The 27,906-nt window shown below is 36.9% G+C and overlaps 1 protein-coding gene across 2 annotated transcripts in view; it reads left to right on the top strand.

The window, feature by feature from the left end:
- The window catches only part of AFG1L (AFG1 like ATPase), a 61,724-nt gene that overhangs the window by 32,840 nt on the left and 978 nt on the right, over positions 1–27,906 (top strand). For both annotated transcript variants that reach the window (XM_039569726.1, XM_039569727.1), the window contains exons 8-12: positions 8,782–8,864; positions 12,285–12,355; positions 12,612–12,712; positions 25,577–25,717; positions 27,375–27,488. In XM_039569726.1, the coding sequence (XP_039425660.1) occupies positions 8,782–8,864; positions 12,285–12,355; positions 12,612–12,712; positions 25,577–25,717; positions 27,375–27,488 (510 nt within the window). The remainder of the gene's footprint in view (positions 1–8,781; positions 8,865–12,284; positions 12,356–12,611; positions 12,713–25,576; positions 25,718–27,374; positions 27,489–27,906) is intronic.

The following is a 27,906-nucleotide window of genomic DNA, read 5'->3' as shown; positions in this document are numbered from 1 at the left end:
TGTCTCCCTGCCCCTGGCTTGAATAAATTTCAGAGAAAAAAAACCCTAGTGGCCAAAACCCTTTGATGTAAGAAGAGTCATTGTGGTTTGGCAGCATAAAGGCAGTGTTTTATACTTCTTACATAATGGTTGTGATACAGAAAGAGTGAATGGACCCTGCACCCCCCAGCCTGCTTTACAGCAAGGACTTTTGGATTCTCTTGAAACAAAATGCATCAGAAGTTTTCAGTTGTTGGGTAATGAGGTAGTGGACCTCATCAGAGCTAAGTGTAAGCCATCTTTAGCCTTTGTTTAGATCTTAATCGCTTTTTTAAAATTATTATTCTGGGAAATTCAGTTTCGTAAATCAAGACTACTTTTTTTTTTTCTTTCTTTTTTTTTTTTTTCCCTGCCTGCCAACAGTTCTGGCAGGAGCAAAGGCTAATACTGGGGAAAGAAATACAAATCAAATGTTAAAAAGAAAAACAACAGTGTAAAAGAAATCTAGACAAATAACTTCATCCAGGGTATAATTCCAGTGAAGTACGTGTATTGGGGTGAATTTGACCCTTAGCTTATGAAACATCATGTTATAAATTCAGTGTGAACTCTTGGCATTTGTTTTTCACAGAACACCACAGCTTGCTTATTAGGAGATTGAAAGTTACAGTCATTACTGGTCCTTTAGCAAAACTGGGTGTTATACAGTGATTTGTAGTTTGCAGGTGGGTTTTTTTCCTTTTGTATTTATTCTTATTCTGCAAGGAAGATTTTTTTCCTAAGTGATGTGAAATGGGGAGCACTGTTCAGTGTAATTCTTAGTGTGTGGAAGTTTACTCTGCCATTCTTCAGTTCTCTGACTGGAAAAAGGAGAGGCTACTTGTCTCTGAGCCGGCACAGCCACATCTGTACCTCCTGAATTCTTTCACTTTTGTTTGAATATCTGAAATACTATTCACTGAACAGTACATTTTAAGAGTCTCTCTTTTTATTCATGCACCATTATTTTACAAGTTAATTGTCTATTTTTTCCTCTTCTTAGGGGGTAGCTGATTTGTAGCTAGACATTAAAATAAGTTATTGAAAAGTTGTACAATAGATCGTATGTTCCTTGTGGTAGCAAGAATAGTGGGGTTTCTTAGTTGTTAAAGTTTTGAAGGTTGTAATGTAAACTTGTGCAACTTCCACTGAATGTATTTTGCCTCTCAATTTATCTCTGCTAAACTCTTCAGTTTAAAGTTTAAATGTAATTGTCACAAGTGTAAGAAAAGGATTGATAGAAAAAGTTGTATTTGGCAGTATTTCTTTTCCCAGATCTTTATGGTCTAGGTCCACTGAAAAATAATTCACAAGTAAAATGCTTGTTATCCCAAATCAACTTGAGAGTGATTACTTTCCTTGATATTGTACAGAATTCTTGGATGACATTTAGAAAGTTTTCCTCAAAATTTGTTCATGTGGTTCTTTGGGGTTTTTTTGTTTCGTTTTGTTAGAGTGTTTGCAACTGGGATAAGAATAAAGTAGCTGAGGCTATTGTAACAATTTCCCAGATTTCATTATTGCAGAAGAATATAGGGGAAAAGGCTGTAAAAAAACCTTAGTTAACCCTGTAAAGCATTGCACTGTTTTGTAGAACAAATAGCCTTTTCTACTTGAAGTTAAATTGGTCTGTGGAAGGCAATACCTGAATACCATGCAAGATAAGTAATTATTCCTGATTGTAATATTGGGGTTTTTTTTCAGGTATAGGTCACAGGAAATTCAGTTAGTGTAGAGTATGCAAAAAGCTAAGAAATATGCAGATTTTCTGTTGTAAGATTGTGTAAAAATTATTTACAGTTAATACTTGCACAAAGGTTAGAAAGGTTGATGAAGTGATACTTAGTTTTGCTTTACTATTCACTGCATGTCAGAATGTAATTATGACTGATTCATGAAACTGTCTTAGCAATGAACCTTCTTTATTAAAATGCTGATCAAGAAAAGAGCTGACAGTAATAAAGAATAGAACACTTTAGTCTTGTTGCTTTTGAATGATTGCTAATTACCCCAGAGGTCATGTATAGTGCTTATGAGGATTCATTGACGTTTTCTTTAAAGTCTACTGTTTCAACAACATCTGAACAAGGAGACAAGAACTATATGTACATCCAACAATGCTTGGACCAAGTTTTTCTCCACCACCAAATACCTGGTGATTCTCTTTGTCCTTCCTCCTCAATCCCATGGATTAGTGTAGCAGAAAGTTAGGAGTGTTAGAAACTTGATTAATTTCCTTTTTTTTGTTTGTGCTTTTTTTTTTGTTTTCAAGTAAGGTGAAAGGATAAAAGGAGCAGCCCTTTGAAGGTCCCGCACCTGTACGGGGCGTGCTCATGACTAACTGTCTGGTTGATCTTGTAGAGCTGCACCAGAGAGGAAACTGCACTTACCTTTGTACACTTCTCAGCAGGCTGTGGACAGACCTGTCCAGCTCATGAGTCCCAGGTGGACCAGATTCACATTCCAAAATTTCACATTCTGTGACTGTCACATGCTGGTGACTTTGAGAGTACACTGAAGTTAAAACCTGTGGGTGTGCTTTGTCTGTCAGCAATAATTTTTTCATTACATACAACATTTTTGCTTAAGATGATTCTTGTTCTACCACAGTTATGGAAAATGCCAGTTGTAGTGGTATCCTTTGGATGGAGAAACCTTTTCTTGAAATTGCTTAAGGAAGAATTTTAAGGAAGAATAAACAATATTCTAGTTGATAATCTAACACTATATGGAGTCAAATAATGGAAAATAAAAATGGTTAAGTCTAGTGAGCTTTGTTTACCTGGGGAACACTTTCTCTGTTGGCTAGTGACTCTCATCACATGTCTGCATGTTGTGTGATGTGGGAGAGTTTTACCCTCTTAGGCTGAATGTAAATATATGAGAAGAATGATTGCAAATGAACAATCTAATTATTTTCTGATTTGCTGGAGGAAAGGAATATTACTGATCCTGTGTATTGTTAATGGAGACCAAATCAGAGGATGCATTTGAAAAGGAGGATGAGACCTATGTGAAAATTATGGTTCCTTTTCCTCAGAAAGAGTGGCCAGAAGTTGCACTTCTTAGGCATGGTTACTAATAGTTGGTGTTCTAATGTGCTTGTTCAGAGGCCAAGAGTATTAATTGTGAAGCTTTGCCTGCTTGGGGATAGGACTATACTCTTCTTTGCTCATATGGAAAATGAGCATTTGATACTGCAGATGCAGTGCTGCCACTCCATTTCCATTTGACCCAGGTGTGAAAGGCAGTGGAAACTCAGCAGGTCTGGGAATTAAGGTGATGATCCTCCTAAATTGAAGCACTCTTGTGTCTCTGTTCCCCTACACCTTCTCTGGAGGTCCTCAGATGGGTGGGTTTGATGGCTCAGTGCTAATCTGAGCACTCCTGTTAGTTCTTTGGCTGTTGATGAGGGTTCTGTGGTGATTAATTTGTCTATTCTTGTGGTCTGACAGGATGATTTGTATGTTGGGTTTTTTTGGTTTTTGTTTTAAAACCATTAAAATTCAGAGCAGAGAATGGTAATTGGGTTGACTTATGGTGATCTTCAATAGGTTAAGAAATATCTACTCACCTGTATTACCAAGTGTTACCAGCTGATCACAATATTTGAGCTCAGAGGGGCACATGATACTTAGTATGGTGTTTAATGTGGACCACAAGGCCATCTATAGCATTTCAGGGCTTTTTGTGACACAGGGGAGACACACGTCTTGAGAACTTGCAGGTTATTCAGCTAACTTGGACTGCCTTTTGAAATTTTCTGAAGTTTCTGTCTTCATAACAATCTATCCTGTTGTGTGCTTTAATTTCTTGAGCAGTTAAACATTTTAATAGCTACCATTCTTGATTGAAGCAATAAAGGAATATCAGAGGTGCTTATTGGAAAAAAAATGTATTTGTTAGTCTGTATTTAATAACTTTCTAGAGTAGGTCTATCAACAGTCTAATTTTATCTATTCTGTCTAAAGGTGGTTGTTTTAGGTGGTGTGTCTTGAGCCTTGAGGCTTTATCTTTTTTTCCTTCTGGAATAAAGTGTTTATGCCACTCAGTGGGAATGAGTGCATGCTTACACTGCATTTTTAACTTACTAATTGCATTTTCAATTCTGTAATTGTATTTGTTCTTTGTATACATAAATACATAAATGACTTCAAAATAAATTGTATGACTAATTAATTTTACGCATTTGAATTGAATAGGGTAAGTCAGACTTTAAATATCTCAATAGAATAGAAAATCTGTTGGAAACTGGATGGTTTCACTAGACTGACTGTAGCTTCAATATTAAGTATTTATTTCAAAAGAAGTTTAGCCCAAAATAAAATCTTAAAATTTAAAACTCTGTCTTAAGAAATGGAAACCAATTGTTATAGTTATGGGTTTCACAATTAAGTGCTAATGACCTGAGCACTCCAGTTAGTTCTTTGGCTGTTGATTAGGATTCCATGGTGATTAGTGAGTGTGAGAATGCAATCACATCCATAAATCAGTCCAGTGCTGGATGAGGTAGTCCAAAGATGGAGAAAGTAGAACTTTTATATGTAGTCTTGGCAGGGGTTTTCCCCATGCTGTAAGAAGCTGACGGGTAAAATGTAGAGAAAGCCTAATTTTCCATCCCTCTCCAAACTTCCATGATTTTTAAATTATAGTACTGATTTTTTAGTACCACGATGCAGGAGAATAATGTTGCTGATACCTGTGAAGGGCAGACAAGATGCATGGTGATACTCACATAGGCACCCTCTCTGATGTTCAGTATTTCATTCTTACACTTGTGAGCAGGATTTGTTCTTCCATACCATGCAACTATGTATCTGGTTTTCCTTTTTGTAAATCTAGTATTTTAAGTGTTTAGCTTGGACATCTACATTATTTTGGTGTGCTTTATTTTCTTTTGTTACATGTTCTGATTATACACTGTCTTTTTAACATTTAAAGCATTTATCTTAAAAAAAAAATTATAAATATGAATATTTTTCCCTCTGCCTTCCTGTGAAGCAGATAACTGAATGTTTATGTGTGCAGAAACAAAGAACTATGGTGGGTACCCTTGTTGACAAAGGAAACCCCAAAAGGAAGAACTTTTGGATCTCTGCTCAGCACATAACTTTCCTGTGACCTTTCTGACTGAGCAAAGGTGACCATGTGCTGCATCTCCCTTTAGAACTATCTCCAAGGGTACATTCTTAACTCGGAGAAGAAATGGTGTTGTTATTGTCTGGCAGTGCAAGCAATCCTCCTACTACTGCCCTTCGGTTCGCTGCTGCTGCTCACACACCTTTTTTCTCCTCTACTATGCAGCAGTCAGTTTGTGAAAATAACATTGCCCACTTCTGTTTGGGGGTTTGGGGTTTTTTTGTTACGTTATTTTCCATTAGCACCTATGGATCTGTACTCGTCATCTGTTCACATAAGGAAAGGTTTTTCCTACTCTGCAAAGCTTACAATCTAACTGCAGGAATCATGTCTTAAAGGACTGTTTTCTGAGAACATGTTGTGATGCAGATTATGATGTTTGAGTTTAATGGCAGGAGCCATTCATTTTATGTATATTCATACAGTGTCTTAACACAATAGATGTGGGTGAGCTTTGAAGTGTCTCAGTGAAAATAATTAGCAACAAGCATGGATAGACACCTGAACCTGTAGAAGGGCTAGGAAATTCCTGTGGCTGTTTTATTTGTATTTAGAATATGATCTCTAAATGGTCAGATTACCTTCCTGAACTGACCATCAGTCTGGAGAGGACAAACCTGTCAATTAATAGGAATATCCAAGGAGTAAAATGCCAAGTGTTTTCAAAAGGACTAAGTATTTCTCAGTTCCTGTTAGCTGTCCCCTGCTTTTTTGCTTACACTGTGTATTACAGAAAACTGCTGTACATCAGAATTCTGTTTTTCATTGTGTTTATATGTTACTTTTGCCTCCTAAGGAAGCAAAATATTCACTAGGACTATATTGTATTTTATAGATCTCTGAACAGGATTCTGCTATTGCCTTTCTGGCTGAAAGGTCTTGTGTCTAACAGTTTTTTTTGAAATAAACTATATCATGTTATATTATATTAGAATCAAAAATAGTACATCATTACAGACATACAAGCAAAGTTTATAGGGAAAGAAATATCTCTGTTAGGCAGTGTTTGTAGCTTAGAAGGGGCCCAAAAACATAAATAATTTTTTGAACACACAAGCTCTTTTTAACTAGAGTCACTAATGATAGTGTTTTTTCCTGAATAGTTATAATACTAATTACTTCAAAGACAGAGAAAAGAGAAGGAAGGAAAAAAAAAAAAGGTGTCTTCTTTGTAGCTGTATTGGTAATATTTACATCTTCAGTTCCATGGTTCTTACCTCCAAAACTCATCCAGTGTAATGTTAAATCATGGAGTCATAAAAGGCTGGCAGTGCATTTAAGGAGTGACAAGTTTGTAAGTGGAACACAAGTGGACTAAAACAGTGTAGCACTGGGCACCCATTTCTGTTTCATCAAGCTGCAATGACCTGCATAGTATAGGCCAGTACAAGTCTGTATCTGAGTGCACAGGACACCTGCTTGTCATTAGCAGCTGAGCCTCCTGCACCACTGTAAATATCAGGGAACAAATTTACACCAGCTACAGTGTTCAGGTGTGCTTTTCCTCTTTCAGCCCTACCATAACCATGGAATACTCTTAAGTATATGTGATTCTGTGTTCACTTTCCACTATGTGCAACACAACACCCTGAGGGAGCAGTAGAGTTTATAAATCCGACTTAGGGGCCAGAGATGAGGCTGAATTCATGTAAAATTGCCCATCTCTTGTTTCCAGGATAAAAAAAACCATAATGATTAACAGCATTACTATATATGCAAGTATCTAAAGTTAATCTAAGTAATCTCATAGTCCTCAAAGGTGTAGTAGTAATCTGTGGGGTTTTCCCCCTACTAATGTAAAGAAAATATTATTTAAGCTAATCTACTACTTTGGAAAAATATACCATTAGGTGGAAAGATGCTGGCAAAGAAAAGCTAAGTGCAATAGCTTTGCTGTGAAATTTCAGTAATCTTCCCTCTAGCCTTGGCTGCCAGACTGATGCTGAAGAAAAGCTTAAACATCCTCCCTCCCTTGTGCATAATTATTACATGCCTCTGGAACTTTTTTCTTCTGCTCTGTTATTCTCTTTCTTTGTAAGCTCTCATGAAAAGAAAGGGAATAGATTATAATAATATTGTAGCACCAATGCTATTGTGTTTGCAGTAGCTTTAGTCCAAGATAATGATTTGATTAGCATGGCTTTTTCACTTACTGGAATTAAAGATACATGGATTTTCCTGGGATTCTGTGCTTTCGGGATGATTTCTTTCACCTTCTTTCTTCAGCTGTATGTCTTTGCAGAGAAGTTGGAGGTTTAATGTAGGTATAGATCCTTCACTAATAGCCAAGGGCAAAAAATTAATGCAATGACTCATCACAGTAATTCCTGCAGATATTTGTGATCTTTGTGTCCTGTGCAATGCATTTGTTCAAAAGGGCCATTGTTCCTTAAATCGCTGATGATAGTTCTTCTAATTTTTTTCCCTACAATGTAGTTGCTATGAATGAGGTTTGACATTTCCAATTTTGTTATTTGAATGGCCTTAAGGAGCCTTTGAAAAATTTGGACATGCAGAATATGAAACGCTTAACAAGAATATGAAAGACAAACTAATAGTTCATGGTGCAGTGAAGAAGCAGACTGATTTAGTGGGTTCTAGCAAACTGAAGAATTTTAGTGGTGTTGAATTACATTAAAAAAAAGTTTTATTGCTTTAATTAAATTGTTACTAGAGCTATATTTTCTAAAATACTAAAACTTTTCATCTCTTTCTTCTATAGCTTCTTTTGCTTCTTACTATATATAACGCCCAGAAGTTGTGTGTGTTGGAAGTAGTCATAACAGATAAGCAGAGCTATTCCCTTTGCCAGGGGGGTAAAATCTTGATCCCACTGATACTAGTGAGAATTCTGCTCTCAGCCTAAGGCCTTGAATCAAAAAAAGCACCCTTTAGTACAACTGGGTTTGAGTTTTCTAACAGAAGCAATTATTGTAACTACTCAGAGACATCTGTATCACACTTAGAATCTTACAGGTTGTTTAAAGAGGAACAAAAAAGATCCTTTTCTGAGTTAATTCGGACATTGCAAAAATGAAATAAAATCTTTTTGATACAGAGCTTTGTTTATTCACCCCTTCTCCGTTTTGCAGCAAAATTTGTTGTGGTTCATATATTTGATATTTGTATGATAAAATCTTTACTATTCTTAGAAGAAGGAAAAGATAAAATTATTTTTAGCTTACAAAATAGAAGTAGTTTCACTTGTTGCTAGAATTTGGTTGTGTTCTGTTAAACTTCTAGTGCTCCTAATTTTGTATTTCGAAACATACATATTTTAATGTGGAAATAATTATTTTTGCAACAAAGCAGTGCCTAGAGAGAATGAGTAATATCCACCCTCATTTCATTCCGTGTGCTTCTAATCTATGTTAACTTTTTTAGTTGATGGACTTGTGATAGCCTTTTTTGTTTTGAATATGTGAATGATTTTCAGCCTATTTCTTTGCTTCAATAATTACGAATGAGACTTCAGCTTTTAGATCTTGAATTTCAGTTTTGCAGATGATATTCATGCTGATGATTTATCTCAGCAGTGTCTCTTCTCTGTATCTCAGACAATAGTAAATACAGCTTTGGCTTGAGGAAAGCTATTCTTTTTTTTTTTTTTTCTTGTCTCTGTAGAAATACTGCAGCACAGTCCAGCTTGATTCTGGAATAGACTACAGGAAACGAGTGCTTCCAGCTGCTGGAAAACTTTACTACCTGTAAGTTTATCTATTATATTGTTTTTGCTCTCTTTTTCCTTCTTATTAGCCAATAATTTCCTAGTCAATGGGAAATGAAAAATGCATAGTAGAATTAGCAGGGTGTGACTTTTCCTTTCTTTGCCTTCTGGTCCATTTTGTTCAGCAAACCGCCTTCCATTATGCCTTGATATTAACTTCATTAAACTACATTTTCAGTACCCACACTAGCATCATTTATAATGTGTGACTGAATAAAAACTAATTAGATTTTTTGGGGAGGTGTGGTGTTTGGAGAACTGAAGTGACAGATGGTTAGAAAGTAATGAATATCCTCTTGTAAGAGATTGCACAATTCTCTTATAATAGAAGAACATCCTTATTGTATTTAAGTAATTAAGTATTTATAGAAGTCCAATGACAAGGATTCATTTAATTTTGGGTGTTTCCAATGCTGTGGATTAAAAAATCCAACACCCTTCTGTTTTGACAGATTGTTTGTGTTTATCATGACAAAATTTCTTTAGCACTTTATATTTGCAAATCAATATATTTTAAAATATATTCACAGTTGTGTTTATGGTTGCAGTATAAATCTGCCTAATAGGAACATCCTCTTTAATACTTTGAAACCTTTGCAGTGCAAACATTTTTCTGTCTTATATTTTCTCTTGTAATATTATTTAATGAGTGACAACCTGAACAAAGCAGACTACAATAACTTAATATTAGATTTATAATGGTTATACCTTTAAAATACTGATTTAAAAATCATGTTCCCATTAAGGAAGGTAGAAAGGTGGGGTAATTTTATCTCTGTAACAGGTGTTTGAAACCAAGTATGTCCATGCTACTTTTTAATGAAGTTAGGTGTTGTAGTTGTTTGTCTGGAAGGAGGATTACTGCTTGGTAGAATTAGAACTGGTAACTCTTCCTGCTTCTGAAAGGAAATGACCGAATTTCATATATGGAAAACAGGTCCAATGCAATCCTTAAACTGTGACTGTATGAACTTGAGAAAAGTAGCTCTTGTTCTATATTCTTGCCTGGCTTCACTTTCTGTGCACTTTGCCATGTCTGCTCAGAAGTACTTTTTGAAGCCACTGCTGATACCCGTGTGTTGCTCATCATGGCCCTTGTTCTGATTGCTGCTTTCTATGCCTTGGTGCTGCTTCCTGTGCCTGCTGCCCTCTGTGACTCTGTTGGACACTTGTGGAGAGCACCTGCCATATTCTTTTCTCACTGTCCATACTCTGAAGAAAGGAAAAGGATGTTTGTGGTTTCTAGCAGGTAATAGGATAAACTTGGTGCCTGTGTCATCAGCTCTCAGAGGAGAAGCAAAACAAACAAGTTCCAGGAGTAGTACCCAGCCAAAATAATTAATTGTGTTCTGCTGTAAAACTTATGATCAAGTGAATGGCAGAGATTGGCAATAATTCTGTTTTATGTTCTCTTACTGGAAGGATGTTGGTTGCCCTCAGAACCTGATGTGTAAATCATTCGGAAGCAGTGGGGGGGGAAATTATTAAAAACCTCCCGTAGCTGCCAATGGAATTAGGTACTTATTTCCTTGTCCTTTCTTCTTTTGAGGGAACCTCATTCATTCTTCTATCCAAGCTGGTTCATTGGAGCTTTCAACCCTGTAGAACTAGCTTAGTATGTGGGGGTACCTTTTGTTTGGTTTGTTTTAAAATTAGATACTGTACAGTATTTTGCTACAGATTTTTGAAATTTAATTAGCAGTCTTGCCCCCCAAAGCGGAAGTTCTTTTGCAACATGTGTATGTTCTTCTATTAATAGCTATAGTATCATTGTCACATTTTTTTAAGAATTCTCTTGATGCTTCATATTTTGTGTAGTCTTGTCTTCATTTAAAATATGTAACTGAGGGTTACTTAAAGCTGTTTCATACTCATCTGGGAGCAATCAGTGTAACAATTACAAGATGCCTGATGAAAGCAACTTCATCGGTCTCAGGTGTTTATTTTCAAAACAAACTTTCTTGGCAATTAGATACAAATATCCACTTTAGCATCATATTCTCCTATTTCTTCTGGTAGCCTTTCCATCGAAATTTCTGATACTGATATGCGTGCACATGCACATACTTTCTGACATACACACACACACACACACATACATATATATACACACATACACTCTTTACCCCCTTTTATGGCCTTTTTTTTCTGGTGTTGTCTGTTCTTTTTCATTTATCATTTTGTCAGAGGAAAGCATCACCCCAATATCAATGTTGAGAGAAACTTCTAGAATTTTATGTGACCTCCTAGCCAGAAAAGGTTTTTTAAAGTCTTTGAAATTGTGGGTGGTTTTTTTTCCCCCCAAATTCTTTGTATCTACAAGATTTGTTATTATTAAGCTTTAGCTAAAAAGTAATTACTCAGTTCTGCTGTTAACATTTTTAAGGTGCTTAAGGCCTAACAAACAGGAGAATATTTGTTTAACAAGCTGATCTTCATTTGTCATTTCAGGGGATGTCTAGAACTGTGTGAAGCAGTGTGACTTTAGTGCATCAAGATCTATAAAATAAGACTTTCCACACTGAAAGAGTTTACACAAACTTCAGTGAAACATCATATTATCCTAGTTCTAGTTTGTTGTCTACCATAACATTAATTTACTATTCTCAGCTAGAAATCTTATCTATCTATCTATCTATCTATTCATCTTTAAGAATAAAATATTGAAAGGTTGGCTCTCTAGCCTATTCAGTGATTTAAAAAAGTTCTCTGATTGGACTAATTTTTTAAATTCTTGTGGCCTAGAGGATGAATGTAAACTTTACTTCAGCTATCAGCACAGATACTTCACATTTTCACCATCTGTGGTTGATTTTTTTCCCAAGTAGTATTAGGAACAGAGGTTAGGAAACTGCTAAAACTGCTGATGCAGAGATCATACTGGTGTTTTTAATTTCACAGTTTAATTTTGCAAATTGTTTGATCAATACAATCAGTTGACTTGACACAGTCCCCATCCTCCCCCACCCCCCCAAAAAAATCTGCTTCAACGTTTAATTTCACAAAGTCTCCTGTCAGAAATTTCAAAGGATACTTCTTTGGGTGCTTGACTGCCTTGCCTTGTCTATTTGCTCTTATTTTGCATGCAAGATAGAGCCAGAAGCCTTTTTTCTCATTGTGTACACATAGTGTTAATGGATCTGCTCTGCCTGTTCTGCCTCATTACTCGAAACAGCTCAAAACACAGAAGTCTTTCAGTGTATGCAAATAAGGCAGAATCATCTACCTGAGAGTTAATATTCTCTACTTTTAAGTGTATTCTAAATGTAATGTTTGTATTTAGAGCATAACATCCTGTTCTCTTTTTTTTATGGGCAAAAAGCTAAGCAGGCTCAGGCAGCTGTTTGATGTTGGCTTCAAGTGTTATTAATTTCATATTCTATTATTCTTTTCACTGTAGCACAAGTGAAGCTGATGTGGAGGCTGTCATGGATAAGTTGTTTGATGAGCTGGCTCAGAAACAAAATGATTGTACGTAAGTTAATTTCTCTTGAAAGAGAATACATTTAGAACACAATGCCCAATCTCCACTGACCAATTAATAAGTTCCATTGCTGTATATGGGTTGATGCCACACTCAAGTGGCAGTCATTGTATCAGCATTTTGTCTAATTTATGTGTTGAATCATGTGCTATTATTCATGAAGCTATGCATTTCCTATCTGTAAGAGATGAATTTTATAGTAATTATCCAGAGAAGATTGAGTCTTTGTTCATGTTCCCATAGTAACTAGACCAAGGATTCTAAAAGTGCAAGGCAGAGAGCTGAGGCTGAATAAAGCGTGTGGAACCATTGCAGACTTCACGTTTGAAGAGCTGTGTGACAGAGTGAGTACCCAGTCCAATCTAGATCAGTTAATGCTCAAAAAAATTCAAACTGCACAAACTTGCTATTTTCCCAAGTTGCAGTAAATTAAAGAAGCCCTTTTTAAAATCTTGATAACAGAAATAGTTTGAACTTAATGGAGAAAAAAACCCTTCCTCGAACCATACTAATTTTCTTTTTAATGATATAGTAAATTCACTCTTAGGTGTATCACAGATTGTCTTCAAAAATCCTACTACAGTATATGCCTGGCCTAACATCACTGCTGGTGTTTGAGTGGTGGTAGCATATCAATATGTAAATAGCAATCAAATGCTGGTTTTATAATCTGGGGTTTCAGTTTGACACTCAAGCAAAGGAGTAGTGATCCTGGCACCACTAGGGTAACACTGCTGTTCCATGCTTTGGTTTCAACTGCATGTACAAGGAATGTTTAATCCCAGGCCTTCTCAAAATATATCAGATTTTGCTAAATGCTGCCACATTCTCTGCTTAAACATGTGAGATGTGAATCTTGAAAAGTTCTCCTTGTATTTGACCTCCAGTGGGTTGGAAGGCAATTCCCCAGGAGTTGCATTGTACTTCAGTGATCACTGTACTGATGTCTGAAGTTATCGTTAAATGATCACAATCCTAAACTGGGCCAATAGCATTTTGATTCAGGATGGTGACCTGTCTTTTGGTGATAACATTATGCTTTCACTTCCTTGCAGCTACCAAGTTGATAATAATTTGGACAAAAATTTCACTGGTTGTGTTTCAGACTGTAGGTTTTAGACTGTTGGTTTTCAGTTTGAGACAACCAATAAGCCATTTGTAAGAGTGGAGGTGTGTCATGGGTAGAACAGCTTGCTTTTCACTAGGGATTTTGAGACTTTTTCTGCCATGTGCCTCTTAAAGTATTGGAAGCTAAGCTGTCAGCAAATACTGGTACAATTCTTTAGTCCAGTAAATGCCTTATGTACTTAAATGGGATGATAAGTTGCTTCTAAGTTGAAGTGCTCTGATTAGCTCATGTCAGTGGCCTGAAGGTTCTCATTCTGGATGAGAATTATTTGGGGTTCAGATCATCTTGGCATAATGGAGCTGAGGGTCTTGGTTAGAATTCGGAGCGAGTAAAGAGAATCCTTCTGAAATGTTAATTGTTGTTTAACAGTATTGTTCTTACATGGATTGCCCAGGCCTTAGGGAGCCTTGCTGTCTCATTTCAGATGCCTTCTGCAGATGTATTGTGGTAATCTCTTACAGCAAAATCACATGCTTAAAACAAAACCAACATGGCAGACCGTAAATGGTTTTCTTTTGACAACTTCCTCAGTCATCACTGATTTTTCTCTTCAGATCATGTATCTTCACAAATATTACATTAGCATGTTGGTAAGGGGTATCAGTGTGCTTCCTTCATAGGTAGAAAAGTATAGTCATGAACTTCAGAATTGTCCATTAAATTTGGATGAATGGCCAGAGTTGCCTCCACTGTGATTTTTTTCACGACTATAAACTTTTGCAGTGATTCATAGCAGTGGTAGAAAATTTCCCTCGGTATAAGCTGCATTTAGGACCTTGCCTGCCCTGCTGCCATTAAAATCTGCTAAAAGGCAAAATTCAAACAAGGAAAAATTCAGCTGTCAAGCCATGAAACCATATTCCTGTTTTTCATTAATTCTTTTAAATTTTGATGGAAAAACTTAATCATTCAGTGTCTTTTTTAAACAGTCAGAGTGGGAAATTGCTCCCACTCATGTCACAGAAGACATCAGCAGGATCCAGAAGAGTGCACTGGTGGTTTATAGCAAAAAATGACCCAAAATGAGGAGACATTCAACATGACAGGAAGTATAAAGTAATTTTTATATATTCCAGTAAGCTGGCTAACAGTGGGAATGATTTGTGGAGGTATAAAGCAGAAATCTGTAGGGGACATAGCAACAAGGTATTTTCTACCTCTTGTGAAGCCAAATGGTAGGTAAGTTGACAGGCATCATAAGTGCTACTATTAAAAAAAGGGAAGTAGAAAGCTGAAAAAGACATAATGAAAAGCAAGATGGGCAAAAGAAAATACTGGAGGGGAATTTTTTTGTATTTGCATGGAGTCAATCTGCAGGTTTCTTTGTGCAGGGCATGGGGACAAAATCCCGTGGGAAGGCAGATAGTATGAAGGGACATGGGGCAGGAAATCATCTTCACTGGGGCCTGTTGCAACCAGGGAGGAGCTTAATGGACAGCTCAAGCAAAGCCTCCAGGTAGATAAATGAAATTTCAAGTTGGTGTTGTAGGAGCTCATTAAACTTCTAACAGAATTGAAAACAAAATTTGCAGTTGGTTTTATATCAGTTTTCAGACGTGGTGACAAGCATGATAAATGGGAAGTACTCATTAATGGGGAAAAATGAGAGATAATTGCTATTATCGAAACCTTGTGGGACAATTCATAAAATAATAATACAGAATGGGTGCTTACAGCCTACTTAAAGACAGAGTGGCTAAAAGAGGTGGAGAACAATGTGCAACACTGAAGGTACTGGTACTTGCCTTAAAGTTAATTAATACAAAGTTCTTGAGTACATATCAGTCTACTAATTAACAAACCCAGAAGGATAGTACTCATAGGGATCTGTTGCAAATGGAGCGTGAGGTGGATTGCTCCTTGAGCACTTGGCTATAAAAAGCATATAAAGAAAATACACTGTTGTATGTTATGCTGTAGATGAAACACAGGAGAAGGTGAAATGTAATTAGCCAGAAAATTGCAAATGATAATTTTCTAGCATAAAATGTACTACATCCAGTACAAGGTCATTTGATGGGAGCTTACAGTGATGAATTCATCTAGAATTTTGTGTTGTGTAGGAACAATCTTCATTTTCTAACATTTAATGAAAACAAAAGTTATTCCAAACAGTGAAGTTGCATATGTGAGTGCTCAGGAAGAGTAGTTTTCAAAAGCAAATGGGAAATGTGACTAACTGTAAAGGGAACTGTAAACAACAACAACAACAACAACAAAAAGAGCAACACAAAAAAACCCAAGAAGGACTCTTTGAGGAGGAAGATAGTAGAAGTATTTCCTGTGTCACTGTTGAGACAGAATCAAATAATATGGAATGAATGGCAACTAGTTATGAAGTGCAGGAAAATTATAAAATAAAGATCATGGGCAAATATGTCCATTCAGATAAAAGACTTATTAAGTAAAATTGGAGTTTTGATATTTTATATTATCTGAATGCTACTGGTTTATTCTTAGCTGGAGATGGATGAACTCTTAATAATGATGTGGAAAAAGGAAAAGGTTTTGCAAAAATTAAGTGTTCTAGGTGAAGCAGAGTGAAATATTCATTTCACTAAAGGATGGTGAAATAATTTTCAGTCTGTAAATAGTTAACATATATTAAAAATAGCCTGCAAATACAATGTGTATCATTGGAGTCCTGGAAAACTAGGCTGAGATCTCTGACTAGCTTTTTATTTTTGATAAATGTTGGAGTGCAAGAGACATGCCATGTCACTAGAAGAATGCACTATGTGTCAGTATTAAAAACCAAACAAGTAAAATTCACACATGCGTATGATGATGGGTGGAACTGCAGGCTGTTGGTCAGATTTTAGTCCAGAAAGGGTAATGGAGAAGCTGATTCTGGATGCATACAGTGGATAACTAAAGAATGGAAATGAAATTAATTCTCTGGTCTCCCTGACTTTGTAGGAAGGGTTTAGTTTTGAAGATGCTGTTCTTACTAGGAAAGTGGCATTATGCAGTCTCAAGAAAGTATTTGTTAAATGGATGGCTAATTTAGTTAACTAACCTATAAAAAGAAATATTGCTGAAGGTTTGTTGTTTGTAGCATTTCTAATGAGCACATTTTTATATGAAGCCCAGTATAACAGGTTTTTTCTCTGGGAGTTTTGAATATAACATAAATACTAATACAAACTTGCTGTAACTACAGAGTACTGTGTGTATGGGGGAGGAGCAATAAAGACAAGAATGCTGTGTGCAATTTATTTCTTACCAGAACTGGTATTTTGAGGAAAGGGTTGGTGGTTTTTTTGAGAGTTTGTTTTGTTTTGCCTTTTTTACATCTAAGCAGACACAGAGCTTCCTTTTATTGTGTATTGGGTCAAAACTGGATGTCATTTTAGGAGGTAGTTTTTGTGTTCGAGCTGCATACTAGTTTTTAGGCTTAGCCATCTCTAAAATGCAGGGGCTTGAAGTACCCCATGATCTTTCCTGGTTTTAAAGTGCCTGAAACTAGGGATGTGAGGGAGTCAGGGTCCCTGCTCCCTGTTGACAGCTCTCACTGCCCCTGCACATGCAGTGAACAAGTTCAGCAAGCTAGCAGGGGAATGTGCTCAGTCCATTTTGAGGGAATAAGCAGCTCTTGTCCCCCTCATACTTCTGGGAGTAGGCATTACTTCTCAGTTCATGATCAATCTGTGCAGTCAGTTCAGACTGAGTTTTTCCAAGGCTTATAACTTCCTTGGATTTGAGGGGGGTTTCACAGGACATGTATAGGAGATTTCCCTCATACCAAGCAACCTTTCTTCCAAATTTGACATGCCTGGTCCGCATCATGGAAGTACCTACAACTTACAGTATTATCCTGGAGTTGCAGTATTATTTTTTGAGTTTTCTGAAACTGTTGTATACCACTCACTGCTCATGTGGGTGTCGGTAAATCATTGCAGCATGAGTGGACAACATTGTACTCAAAACTTGGTTAATTGATTCCTTTGGCTATCCATTACCCTGAAGTGTCCAGAAAAAACAGTAAGTTTTGCAAGAATCAACATGTGGAAGGATTGTTGTGTTCGTAAAATAGCTTACCACTCAAGTGACTCTGCTTTCACTTCGTTGCCACAATCTGTCTTCTAGTCTGGTCTTGGGTAACTGTTGCATTCCAAGGGATAAATATCCAGACCTAAAAATCTACATTTATTGGTGTAGGATTAAGGAAATGTGTTTGAAATTTCTCAGATAATTACTTACTGACTTTTGTAATACAGTGTTTCATTTGAACAGCCTGTAAAACCTCTTCAGTTTCACTGACGTTTCCTTTGAAATAAAGTCAAAATTCTAAGGGGAAATATTGAAACATTTTCCACTTTATCTGATATCACACAATTTCTTGAGATGTCAGCTAATACATAATAGATGAAAATAGGAAAGCAGCAATTGGTAACCTGATAGTATTTGTAACATCTCCTAGCTTAAGTAGAATTTTTGTAATAGCTTTTTAATTAATACCTGGAGACCTTGGGAGTTAGAGTTGATAACCTTTCTGGTATTACAGTATTTCATTTCTTGTTTCATATGTTAGCATAAAACTTTTTCATGTCAAGACTATAAAGAGTTATTTCTGTCTAAAATAATGCATCAGATACTGGTAATTACTGATTGTCCATTAACGTTTATAAAAATAAAATACAGAGAATATATTGTATGCAATGCTGATATGATATGCAGTTGACTTGCTAAGCTGTTGTGTCCACCAATTTGTAAATCATAGTTTCCCAGTTGAGGATTACCCCAAGTTTTATAACTTAGTTGATATCAAATTCATACACTTCGCTTTTTTTTCTTTACTAGCTATGTGAACATGTGGAAAACCAACAAAAACCTGGATGAGAGGATACTGATCTATTTTGGTTGCTTTAAAGCAAAGGAGAAGCAGTTTTTCAGACCTGACATGCCAGGGTTTACATGGCAGTGTGGCACGTGGTGGTCTTTGTCATGGGCATGAAGCAGTTACCCAGTACTAGAATGGAGCCCTGTGAATGTGCTTCTCCAAGTGTTATCAGCCAGGAGGTTTTCATGGTTTTCATCAAAACGTTTTTTATCATACCACCTTTTCTAAGGCCCCATAAAATGTAGCCCCAGGAGGCTGGGACAGGCACCAGGCAGAATAGGGACATACAGTTCCCAAATTTTAATGCTAACATTGACTTCTCCTGTTCTTAGGGGCCTTTAATTTCTTTCTTCCAGTTTCTCCATCTATACAATGAGGAAAACACTACCAGTGGTGTTAGATTCTTGCAAAACATAATTAGTTAATTTGTTAATTGAGTTAAATGTGTGAATGAAAGATCACCAGATACCTTTTAAAATAAAATGTATATATTAACTTGGTTTTAAAATCCCTATATATATATATGCAATTGTGCAAATATGTCTCATCCCATTTTAGTGTGTTCACACATGACAAAGTGTTCATTGCACCTTAGAAAAAATCACCCTCTGCCAGTCCCCTTTCTTCACTTCCCTTTTAAATTTTTCTTTGAAAACTGGTAATTGTGGCAGTTTGATCTGGTGTAAATAACACGGACAACAGTGTGCCTGCTGTGTAATGTTTCACGGAGCTGAGGGAGATCCGGAGTTGCTCTCGGTGCTCCCCTGGCTTGTGCGCAGCAGCTGCTGCCCTCTGCCGGGAACGCCGGCTGCGGACCGCTCAAGCGTGGGAGCCTGCTCCTCACAGAGGCTCAGCTGCTTTCCTTCATGGATCCTGTAGGCTTTCCACTAAGTAACCTAATAAAGCCTTTCATCCCACTGCCCAGTACCAATGAATGTGGTGTCTTAGCATAATGCTAACCATTAGCAAACATATGGTAGCGTAAAAACTCTGAAAATACATTTAATATCAGTATTTATGTTGTAAAAGGTTATCCTACTGTGAATTTTTTTTTCCTAGTAGTTATTTAGTGCTTCTGAAATTGGCAAAACAGAATTTTTGTGTAGATTAGCACAACAAATAAGTGGTGAACAGTTTCTGTTAGATTGTTGTTCTATTGCAATAGGCACGCTGTGCAGACCAGGAGGAAGATGTAGTTCTTGAGTTGAATAGCTTGCACTTCAAAAGGAAAGATGTACCTAAGCTTTAAAAAAGAAGTGAAGAAAAACTCACCATTTTCAAATGCATCGAATGATTTAGAAATGCAAGTGTCTGTTTTTGTCAGCTGAGTCTGCCCTACATGATGACATAACTCAGCTGCATTTGCAGTTTAATGATTCTGAATAATTTTGAGGGAACTATCTTCATTAAAAGCTGCTGAATGTATCCACAGTATTATTTGGTGTCATCTTTAGGCTTGTAGGATTGTCAGGTATAGGTGTCAACAAACATACCACAGGCAAGCACTATTTTCAGTAACCTTTTAGAAATCATAGTTTTCCTTAGTTTGTGATCTTAGTTCTATTCCTAAGAGATTAGCTTTTGCAGCTTAAGCTCTAGACTGAGAGTCTGTCGTTTATTAGCTACATTTGCTTTAAGGATTTAATCAGCTTCTCTACCTCCCCCAAAAGCTTGCCTTATCTTATTCAGGAGTATGTTTTATAAAATAAACTCAAGAAACTTATTTCAGGTGGAAATATTGTAATACAATAGTATTGTAATAACCTCCTTTCTGTTTTATGTGCATCAGAGATTAATTTTTACAGAGCACTCCCTTCAGTGAAAGCTGCATAAACCTCGAGGGTTTAGATCCTGTACTTTATAGACCAGGGAATACAAGATTTTTGAAGCTGATTGTAGTTTTAAGGGTTTGCCTTTTTAATTTAATTTTTTGTTCCTTAAATTCTTGAATGTACTTCTCTCTCTTTCTTCAAAGCTTTGTTGGTCATGGTTTTGAAATCTTAACAGTAAGTGTAAATATTTAAATAGGCCTATAAATTTTTTAAGGCTTAACTATTTTTGGAGACCATTTCATTGATAATGCTATACTTTGGAGTTGGAACTGGAAATTTAGCAGTGAGAGCTTTTAGAGCAGAAACATGCCTTTTGCATTCTTCCAGTATTCAGCCAGCTTTGACCATATTGTTTAAATAAATACATAAATAAATAAAAAGAACTGGAATTTGCAAGCATCTTCTAAAGCAGAAGAGCAAAGATCTGAAACAACTTTCCACTATGAGAAATGTGACTAAAAAACTTTTGCTGTAAGAACAAGCAAAATTACTTCTTAACAGAATTCTGTGGTGAGATAACTTGAGATAACAAGGGGGGCTGTGCTTGATCCAGAAAATATCTTCAACTCCAGCGTTTACAGATCTTGGATTCTTGCTCTCCTGATTGGAACTACATGATCTTTAAGGTATCTTCCAACCCAAACTGTTCTATGGTTCTATGATTTGCACTGCCATCAGTATCTTTAAATTTTTTAACTGAGTTAGCCATGCTCTAATGACTAACTGCACCTCTTCCCATTTTTATTTAAACTCCAGCATGCTGCAGCATCATATATCATGCCTTGGGTTTTTCTGTTCCTTTCTTGGAGTTAGAATTTTGACATATTATCTCAGTGCACTGTTTTATGAGCTTCACTAGAGATAATGTGTTGTTCATTTGGAAACAACAGAGCTTTATATTTTTTTTTAAGTTTATACTTAATGATCAAGTTGTAAATATTATCTGGTCTTAAACTGTGTATTGGTTATAGGAAGTGTTAAGTTGTTATTGGAGTGTTAAGAGTGTCTGCACAACATTATAGTTACTGTCAATCATGAGTCTTTGGGATTGGCCGCAACTGGCCCTGGAATATCTTTCAACATCAACAAAAAATATATATTCTCTTGAGATGACATATCCTTTTCTATCATATGTAAAACATTCTGTATTCTTCAGACAATCTCTAAAAGGTGATATACTGGGCCACTGATGAGTCAAAAAAGAAAAAAGATGCTTTATACTATAATTAAATGGATTATATAATAGAAACAGGAGACGACTAACTCTTAGAACAGCCCACAGAGAGCTCCAAATAATAAACATCCTACTTGAACTGAGATGATGATAGCTGCAAATGCATTAAGTAGACAGAGAAACAAAAACAAATGAAGGTGAGAACTCAGTCAAGCAGGCTGAAGTGTAGTAAACACTTTGTCAGGAGTGTAGCCCATGTTAGTGCTAATGTGTTTTGCATTAGTATGATGCCTGTAAAATACTGACTCTTGACATCAGAGCTAATGACAAAAATCCACAACAGTTTAACAATATATACACATTCAGGAACAATAATACCATAAGAAAGACTCTTATCTGCCAATGTTTTGAGTTTTTAAAAATAATAATATAAGCATGTGAAAGAACTAGTAACAAATGGTAAGTGACAGTCATTACATAAATGTCTTACTGTTCTGCAGCTGAGTTTTGATCAATAATTGATGAAACAAAAGAGATCAGACAGTACCAGAAACACACACCAAATGAAGTTATTTTTAGAATATTATTCAGAGGAGACTAATCAGGCTAAACTTTCAGTAAGAGGATTACATATATATGTATCAATATTAGGAGGATTTGTGGATTCATTAGCAACTTCAGAGGAAGAAATACCTTCATGTATGCTCCTAACTAAAGCAAAATACTTTCTGTGACTGGTTGAGATTCAGAAAATAAATTTCAGCCCTGGAGGGTTATACAGAGGACAGTGCTTATGTGTCTAAAACTGTGTGCCTCTAGCCTTGTTACCTATCTGAGCTGGTGGTGTTGGCAGTCAGGACCCAGCCAGTGCTTGCTGCAAGATGAGGGAAAAAGGGCCTGAAGACAGTAAGGCAGTACTGTGAAGGTGAGGGGAGGGCTGTGGGCTGCTGGAACAGCAGAAATTTGCTCCTTGGTGGTGCTTCTGTATATGAACTGTACAGCCAGAGCCTCTAGCAATGGCACAATCTGGCCTTGAACCCATTTCCCCATCTGTGTTCCTGTGTGGCAGAGGTGGTGCAGGTGTGCTTGTGCCAGCCCCATGCCAGGTTTAGGGGGCAGCAGGCCAGTAAGAATGTGAGTTGAGAAGCTGTCAGGGTATCCCTGCATCGTGATCTCTTATGTTCGGAGCATTTTGAGTTAGCTGGTGGGTTAGACCAGCTTTGAAGCAACTACAGGCAGCACGGAAACTGGACCAATAGCCAGGTTGGAGGTATAAAAAAAAGGCCTTTAATCTGTCACCAGAGCATTTGTAAATTTGCTGGTGGTTCCTTCTTTTTACACTGAGTAAGGCAGAAGGAAATTAGAGGACTTCCCGAGACAGAGTAAGTTATGCTAGGAACAAGATTAAAAGCTTTGTCTTTCATCTCCAGGACTGTCTCTAAACTCCAAAAGAAGAGCGTTTGAGAACTCCTCTCTCTATATAAGGGACTACAGCTGATATCAGCTGGGCCATTTTTAACAGCAGAATGGATGACTCAGCATTTCAGTTGGGTCTCGCCAGACCTGAGTCTTGTCAGGGAGGTACCGAATTTACTCTCATATGCTGCTAGGCTCAGATCTTTCTGAGTGTAAGATTTTGGAGTCTCCAAAGGCACATTTCTGCCAACATTTACAGAATATTATCACTTAGTGTTGGTGTAGACGTTTCAGAAGTTCTTGTTAAAGCTTGAAATGATCTGCCTTTTATGCCCTTAAGAGGAATTCTTGAATTGTTTGCTTTTTGCACTGCTGAAGTAGATTGAATTCCTGTTTGACTGTGATAAAGATGCATATTGTAACCTTCTATGAACCATGATTTTATGTCTGTATGAAAAGTAATATAAGTATTACATCTTCCATTCTTCCCATTTGAAATGCATTAGCCTTATTTTTGTCTTCCATCTGTTTCTTCCCTCTGACTGCCCAGGTTTTTCATTCTCCTGTTTGGATATCCACCAAGGTACCCACCAAGTTCTTAGCTGTATAGCTCATTTGTTGGGCTCTTCAGTTTGCCCACTTTGCAAAAGTTTGGACACTTTAATTTTTAGTTATATATGTATTTATTTTAGGAATCAGCTTTTAGTATTTGATACTTGGATGAAGAGGGTGTATTGGTATGATCTGTGTGAGAAAGTGTTTCACACTGGGGCAGGGCAGAATAGTTCCTCAGGGTTTTGGGTTTCAGCAGATGACTGCTTATGCTCTTCATGTGATAAAAGAATGAATCAGCATAGCAGTGATGTCTGTAATTTCTTACCTAAGGGGAGATACGAGAAATTCTTACCTTTCTCATGTACAATGAGATCACTGCTGTTCTCCCTCACAGGTACTCATCACAGAGGCATACTTGATCTCCTCTGTGTTTAACAGTACTCCAGTCCTAAGTATGGAATAAAATTACCCTTACCTAAACTATTTGCTTATCACTAATCTTAAAATCTCCAGCAGCATCCTGGTTGTGTTGCTTTTAGTGCTCCCATTGTTTTCTTTTGCACTTGATACTCTGGCTGTTCAGATGTATCACTTGTATCTAGTGGCAAGGTGTCCAGTGAGTTAGCTCTGTGTTGTTTCCATCCATCAGTTCCTTTCGCTTCCTTGAACCTTTTCCTGCTTTATTTCATCAGAACTTTTTGAGTTCAGCTACTCTGGTTTATCCAGATGGGATTTTGTTTTTTCAGAGGTGTTGAATGAAGCTTTGCTGGTGGCTCTTGGGATGATGAGTTTTTGGTTTCTGATGAGTAAGTCCATAGTAGTAACTAGGGGACTGAAATGGAGGGAGAAAGTAAGCAGTATATATAATTCTGAGGGGAGAATATAGCATGTACTGCTCTTAAACACTGCTCAAAAGAATTAGAAGTTTTTGTAATAATTTTTTTCATCTTACAGATGCTACAGGCAAGTTGGGTGCTTGGGAATGGGAAAGCAGGGATTGATTCATGAGACTGCAAGTGGGAGAGCTGGCAGAGAGTGAGAGGGTTTAATACCTGCCTGGAAGGTTAGCTTATTCCCATTAATTTTCAGAAGAATTTTTGGAATGCCATCAGGGCTTCTCTCTCCCATGCTTGTGTAGAGACCATTTCTACAAGTTTTTTATTCTAGCATCTGAACAAAACCCAAAGTCCTGTTCATGGGCAGCTATTAATAATTGCTTAAAATAACTTCTTGCGGAAGAGCTCTAGTTAAGAAGTTACATGTGGCCTACAACAAATTTGTCTAACAATTTCAGTTCCAGAAAATATTTTGTATTTATTGGTTTTAAGATAATAGCAGTATTGCAGTTCTTTATAACAGTATTAAACTGTTGGTACAGCACGTGGTAGACTTCATTAGCTGGGAAGGGAGTTGTGACCATACAAAATGCTGCTGAACTTGCTCTCTGCAGTACTTGCAGACAAGATTCTGAAGTATTTGCACAAGTAAAACTGATGGAATGAGTTCAGGAGTATGAATTTTAATAGCTCATGATAAAGTACTGCCTGTGGTACTGATAGGATAGATCTTGCAGAAAAAAATACCTTCCATGTAATGAAAAAGTAATTTTAGAGGAGTGTACTTGAATGAGCTACTACTATTTGTGCATATTTTCTGTTGATGGTTAAGATACAGAGAGAGAAACTAATGAGTTGTTCTTGAAGATTTTCATTTCATCATTACAGGAGAAACCATGAACAAAGGAACTGCTGCAAAGTTGTATTTTTGTCTGTTTCCTCTTGCTTTCAGTACTTGAAACATATGATATTTATTCAGTCTGGGTTAGTCCTGGGTGAACTAAATGCAGGTCTACTTAGGATTTAGTAACTAGCCTAAAACCCTTTGCATTTCAAAATCTTGCTGCTGGAAAGTATCCTAATAGCTATTCAAATTATTTGTGCATCAGGTTGAAATCTTCTATGGATTATGGTTTATAGTGATTATTTTATTTGAGATTGTCAGAAGAGATCATAATGTCTGGGTGCAGAAGAGCCACACTTTTAACTCTCACTGTTCACATAAAGTCAGCAGTATGAACACCCGCATGTACCTATGTCTCTACGGGCAATTGAGCATTCCTCAAGTGAGATCCAGTGGAATAAAAATAAGAATATGATCAGGACTTTACAGCTCTCTTCTGTTACTGAAGTGTGCCAAGATACAGTGTTTATGTGTCATTCTATCATGGGTTTCCATTTCTTATGGTTTGTTTTGTTTCAGCCTCTTGGAGCCAGCGACTATTTGGAAATATCAAAGCATTTTGACACAGTGTTTGTTCGTGACATACCACTTCTTACAATAGCAAAAAGGACACAAACTCGTCGTTTCATTACTCTTATTGATACCTTTTATGAGCATAAGGTGAGAACCAAGCCTTTCCTGTATGCAGAGGAATAATCTTGGGAGTCCTAAAACTGACTGTTACAATTGTATTGAAGTAAGGCTTTCTGTAGTAATGGTTTGGAAAACATAAGCAGAATGAACTAGCACTGCAAAGAAACATCATTCCAGCCTCACAAAAAAAATTGGTCCCATTGCAGTAAAGGCAAATAAACAAGGGGTTTTTTTGTTTTCTGAGAGTATTAAGCATGAGCATAAATATAAGCCTGAGCTCATTTGCCTTTCTTGAATGGGAATGTTCTTTCCTAACCCAGGAAAACAACAGAAGCCATGTCATTATTTTAATAATGAAAGATTGTGCTGCCAACTGTGCTGGAGTGAATTAAGTTTTTTAGATTTTAATCTGTATGAGCAGTTGTTCAGGAATCAGTGCCTTTTTGATCAGGAAGGAGGAGTTAGTAGCACAGTTACATCATAAAGTTTAAGGAAACAGTCACTACTACAGTAGCCTTTACATTAGATTGCAGAATTGCTCATGGAATAATAATGATAAATGCAGCACTTCATGTGGATTAACAGAGATTTCAATCATGGAAGCAAAATCAGCGTAACTAAACCAAAGGGAAGTTCCTGTTTATGGTGATTTTTTAAAAAGTGATGCAAGATATGAAACACTATCTTATATGTGATAATATTTGCACACACTTAAACATTTATGCAGTTGGGAAATGTCAGTTGAGGTTGGTTCTTACCAAGAATGTTCTGGCATTGGCTGTTGATCAGAAAGGCCCTAACTCAGCCAGGTACTGAACTAACTCAGTGTATGAGTAGTCTCATTCAAATCAGCCAGATTCTTTATGATTTGAAAATGGACATTTGCTAAGACAATATGCTAATATTACACTAATCTGTTAGAAATAGGGGGATGGTCTGCTCTGTGTTTGTGCTGTCATTAAGAATTGCAAGCAGTCACTCTCCTCCACTGGAAAAACACAAGTGTTAAACTCCCATCAAAAGTAGTTGGGAAAAATACCTGAGTATATTTGTGGATGCCTGTCCACAACGCAAACATCTTGCCTACATGGTCTCAACAAGAGTCTCCTTCTGTAGTATTATTTCAGTCTGTCTTCACTGCAGCCCCCCAGAGATACCATCTCTCACTGCACATTGTATCTCGTCCCAGCAGACATGAAAACAGCATCATTATTGTTACTAGCAAATAACTTTTACTGGAGTAGCACAGATGAAGTCAAGAAAGGCTTCACACAGCCTTCTGGGAAATTTGGAATTTAAGTGTTCTTTAAATAGTGTAGTGTATCTACCCACTGAGAGGACTCACTATGGGTGCAAAGTAAGCATTGGTTACTATACAGCTGTTATTTTATAAAGTAAACTTTATGGTGAACTCATTGCCTGTGTAGCAGATATTCTGAGTATTTGATAGCACAGTTCTTCTGTTCTCTGAGTAGAAGTTACATCAGTTGTTATTGTGAAAAAGATCCTGTAAGGTTAATATTCCATCTGACCAAGTCAGGTAAATCTGTAACAGCAGTGCTAGTAAGAGAAAGGAAAAAACACTGAGGTTTTAATTTGAAGTTTGCTTTTCATAGACCATGTATTTTATCCTGTTCCTGTAAAGCCCAAGTGATGATACTGTTGCCTGTTTTCCTCCTCTCAGGTGCGTATTATCTGTTCTGCGGCAGCTCCTCTCCAAAGCTTGTTCCTGGTGGAACTTGACAGTGGTGAACTGCAGGACAGCAGAGTGTTGATGGATGATTTGGACTTGAGCCAGGTACATGATTTTAACATCGTCTCCCTTTTGTAACAAAATTGGGTTTAGTCTCAGAATTGCAGCAGCATTTTAGGAGGGGGAATCAAGAAAACATTTAACTAATGATCTGCTGCTTTTCCTGCACTGTATCTGTCACTCTGATAATTACATGTTGTGCTACTTACTCATAGTCAAAGAAAATGTCACAATATATAGAACCATTTTGTGTAAGTTTTAGGGTCATTTTGAATATTAATCATTGTATCTGTTCAGTCATATATGAAAATGCTGATTTAAGTTTAGCTCCTACATTTAAAATACAGAAATAAAAGATGGTTTGTTCTTCGTCTTCCTAGACTGCAGAACAGCCTCACATGTCCTCACAAAGAGTACTACTTTGCATGTTGCTTATTCTGTTTTTCTTTTTCCCTATAGCTCA

Source organism: Corvus cornix, chromosome 3, assembly GCF_000738735.6.
Source record: "Corvus cornix cornix isolate S_Up_H32 chromosome 3, ASM73873v5, whole genome shotgun sequence".
Taxonomy (NCBI): Eukaryota; Metazoa; Chordata; class Aves; order Passeriformes; family Corvidae; genus Corvus; species Corvus cornix.
This window is presented reverse-complemented; position numbering and strand designations above follow the sequence as displayed.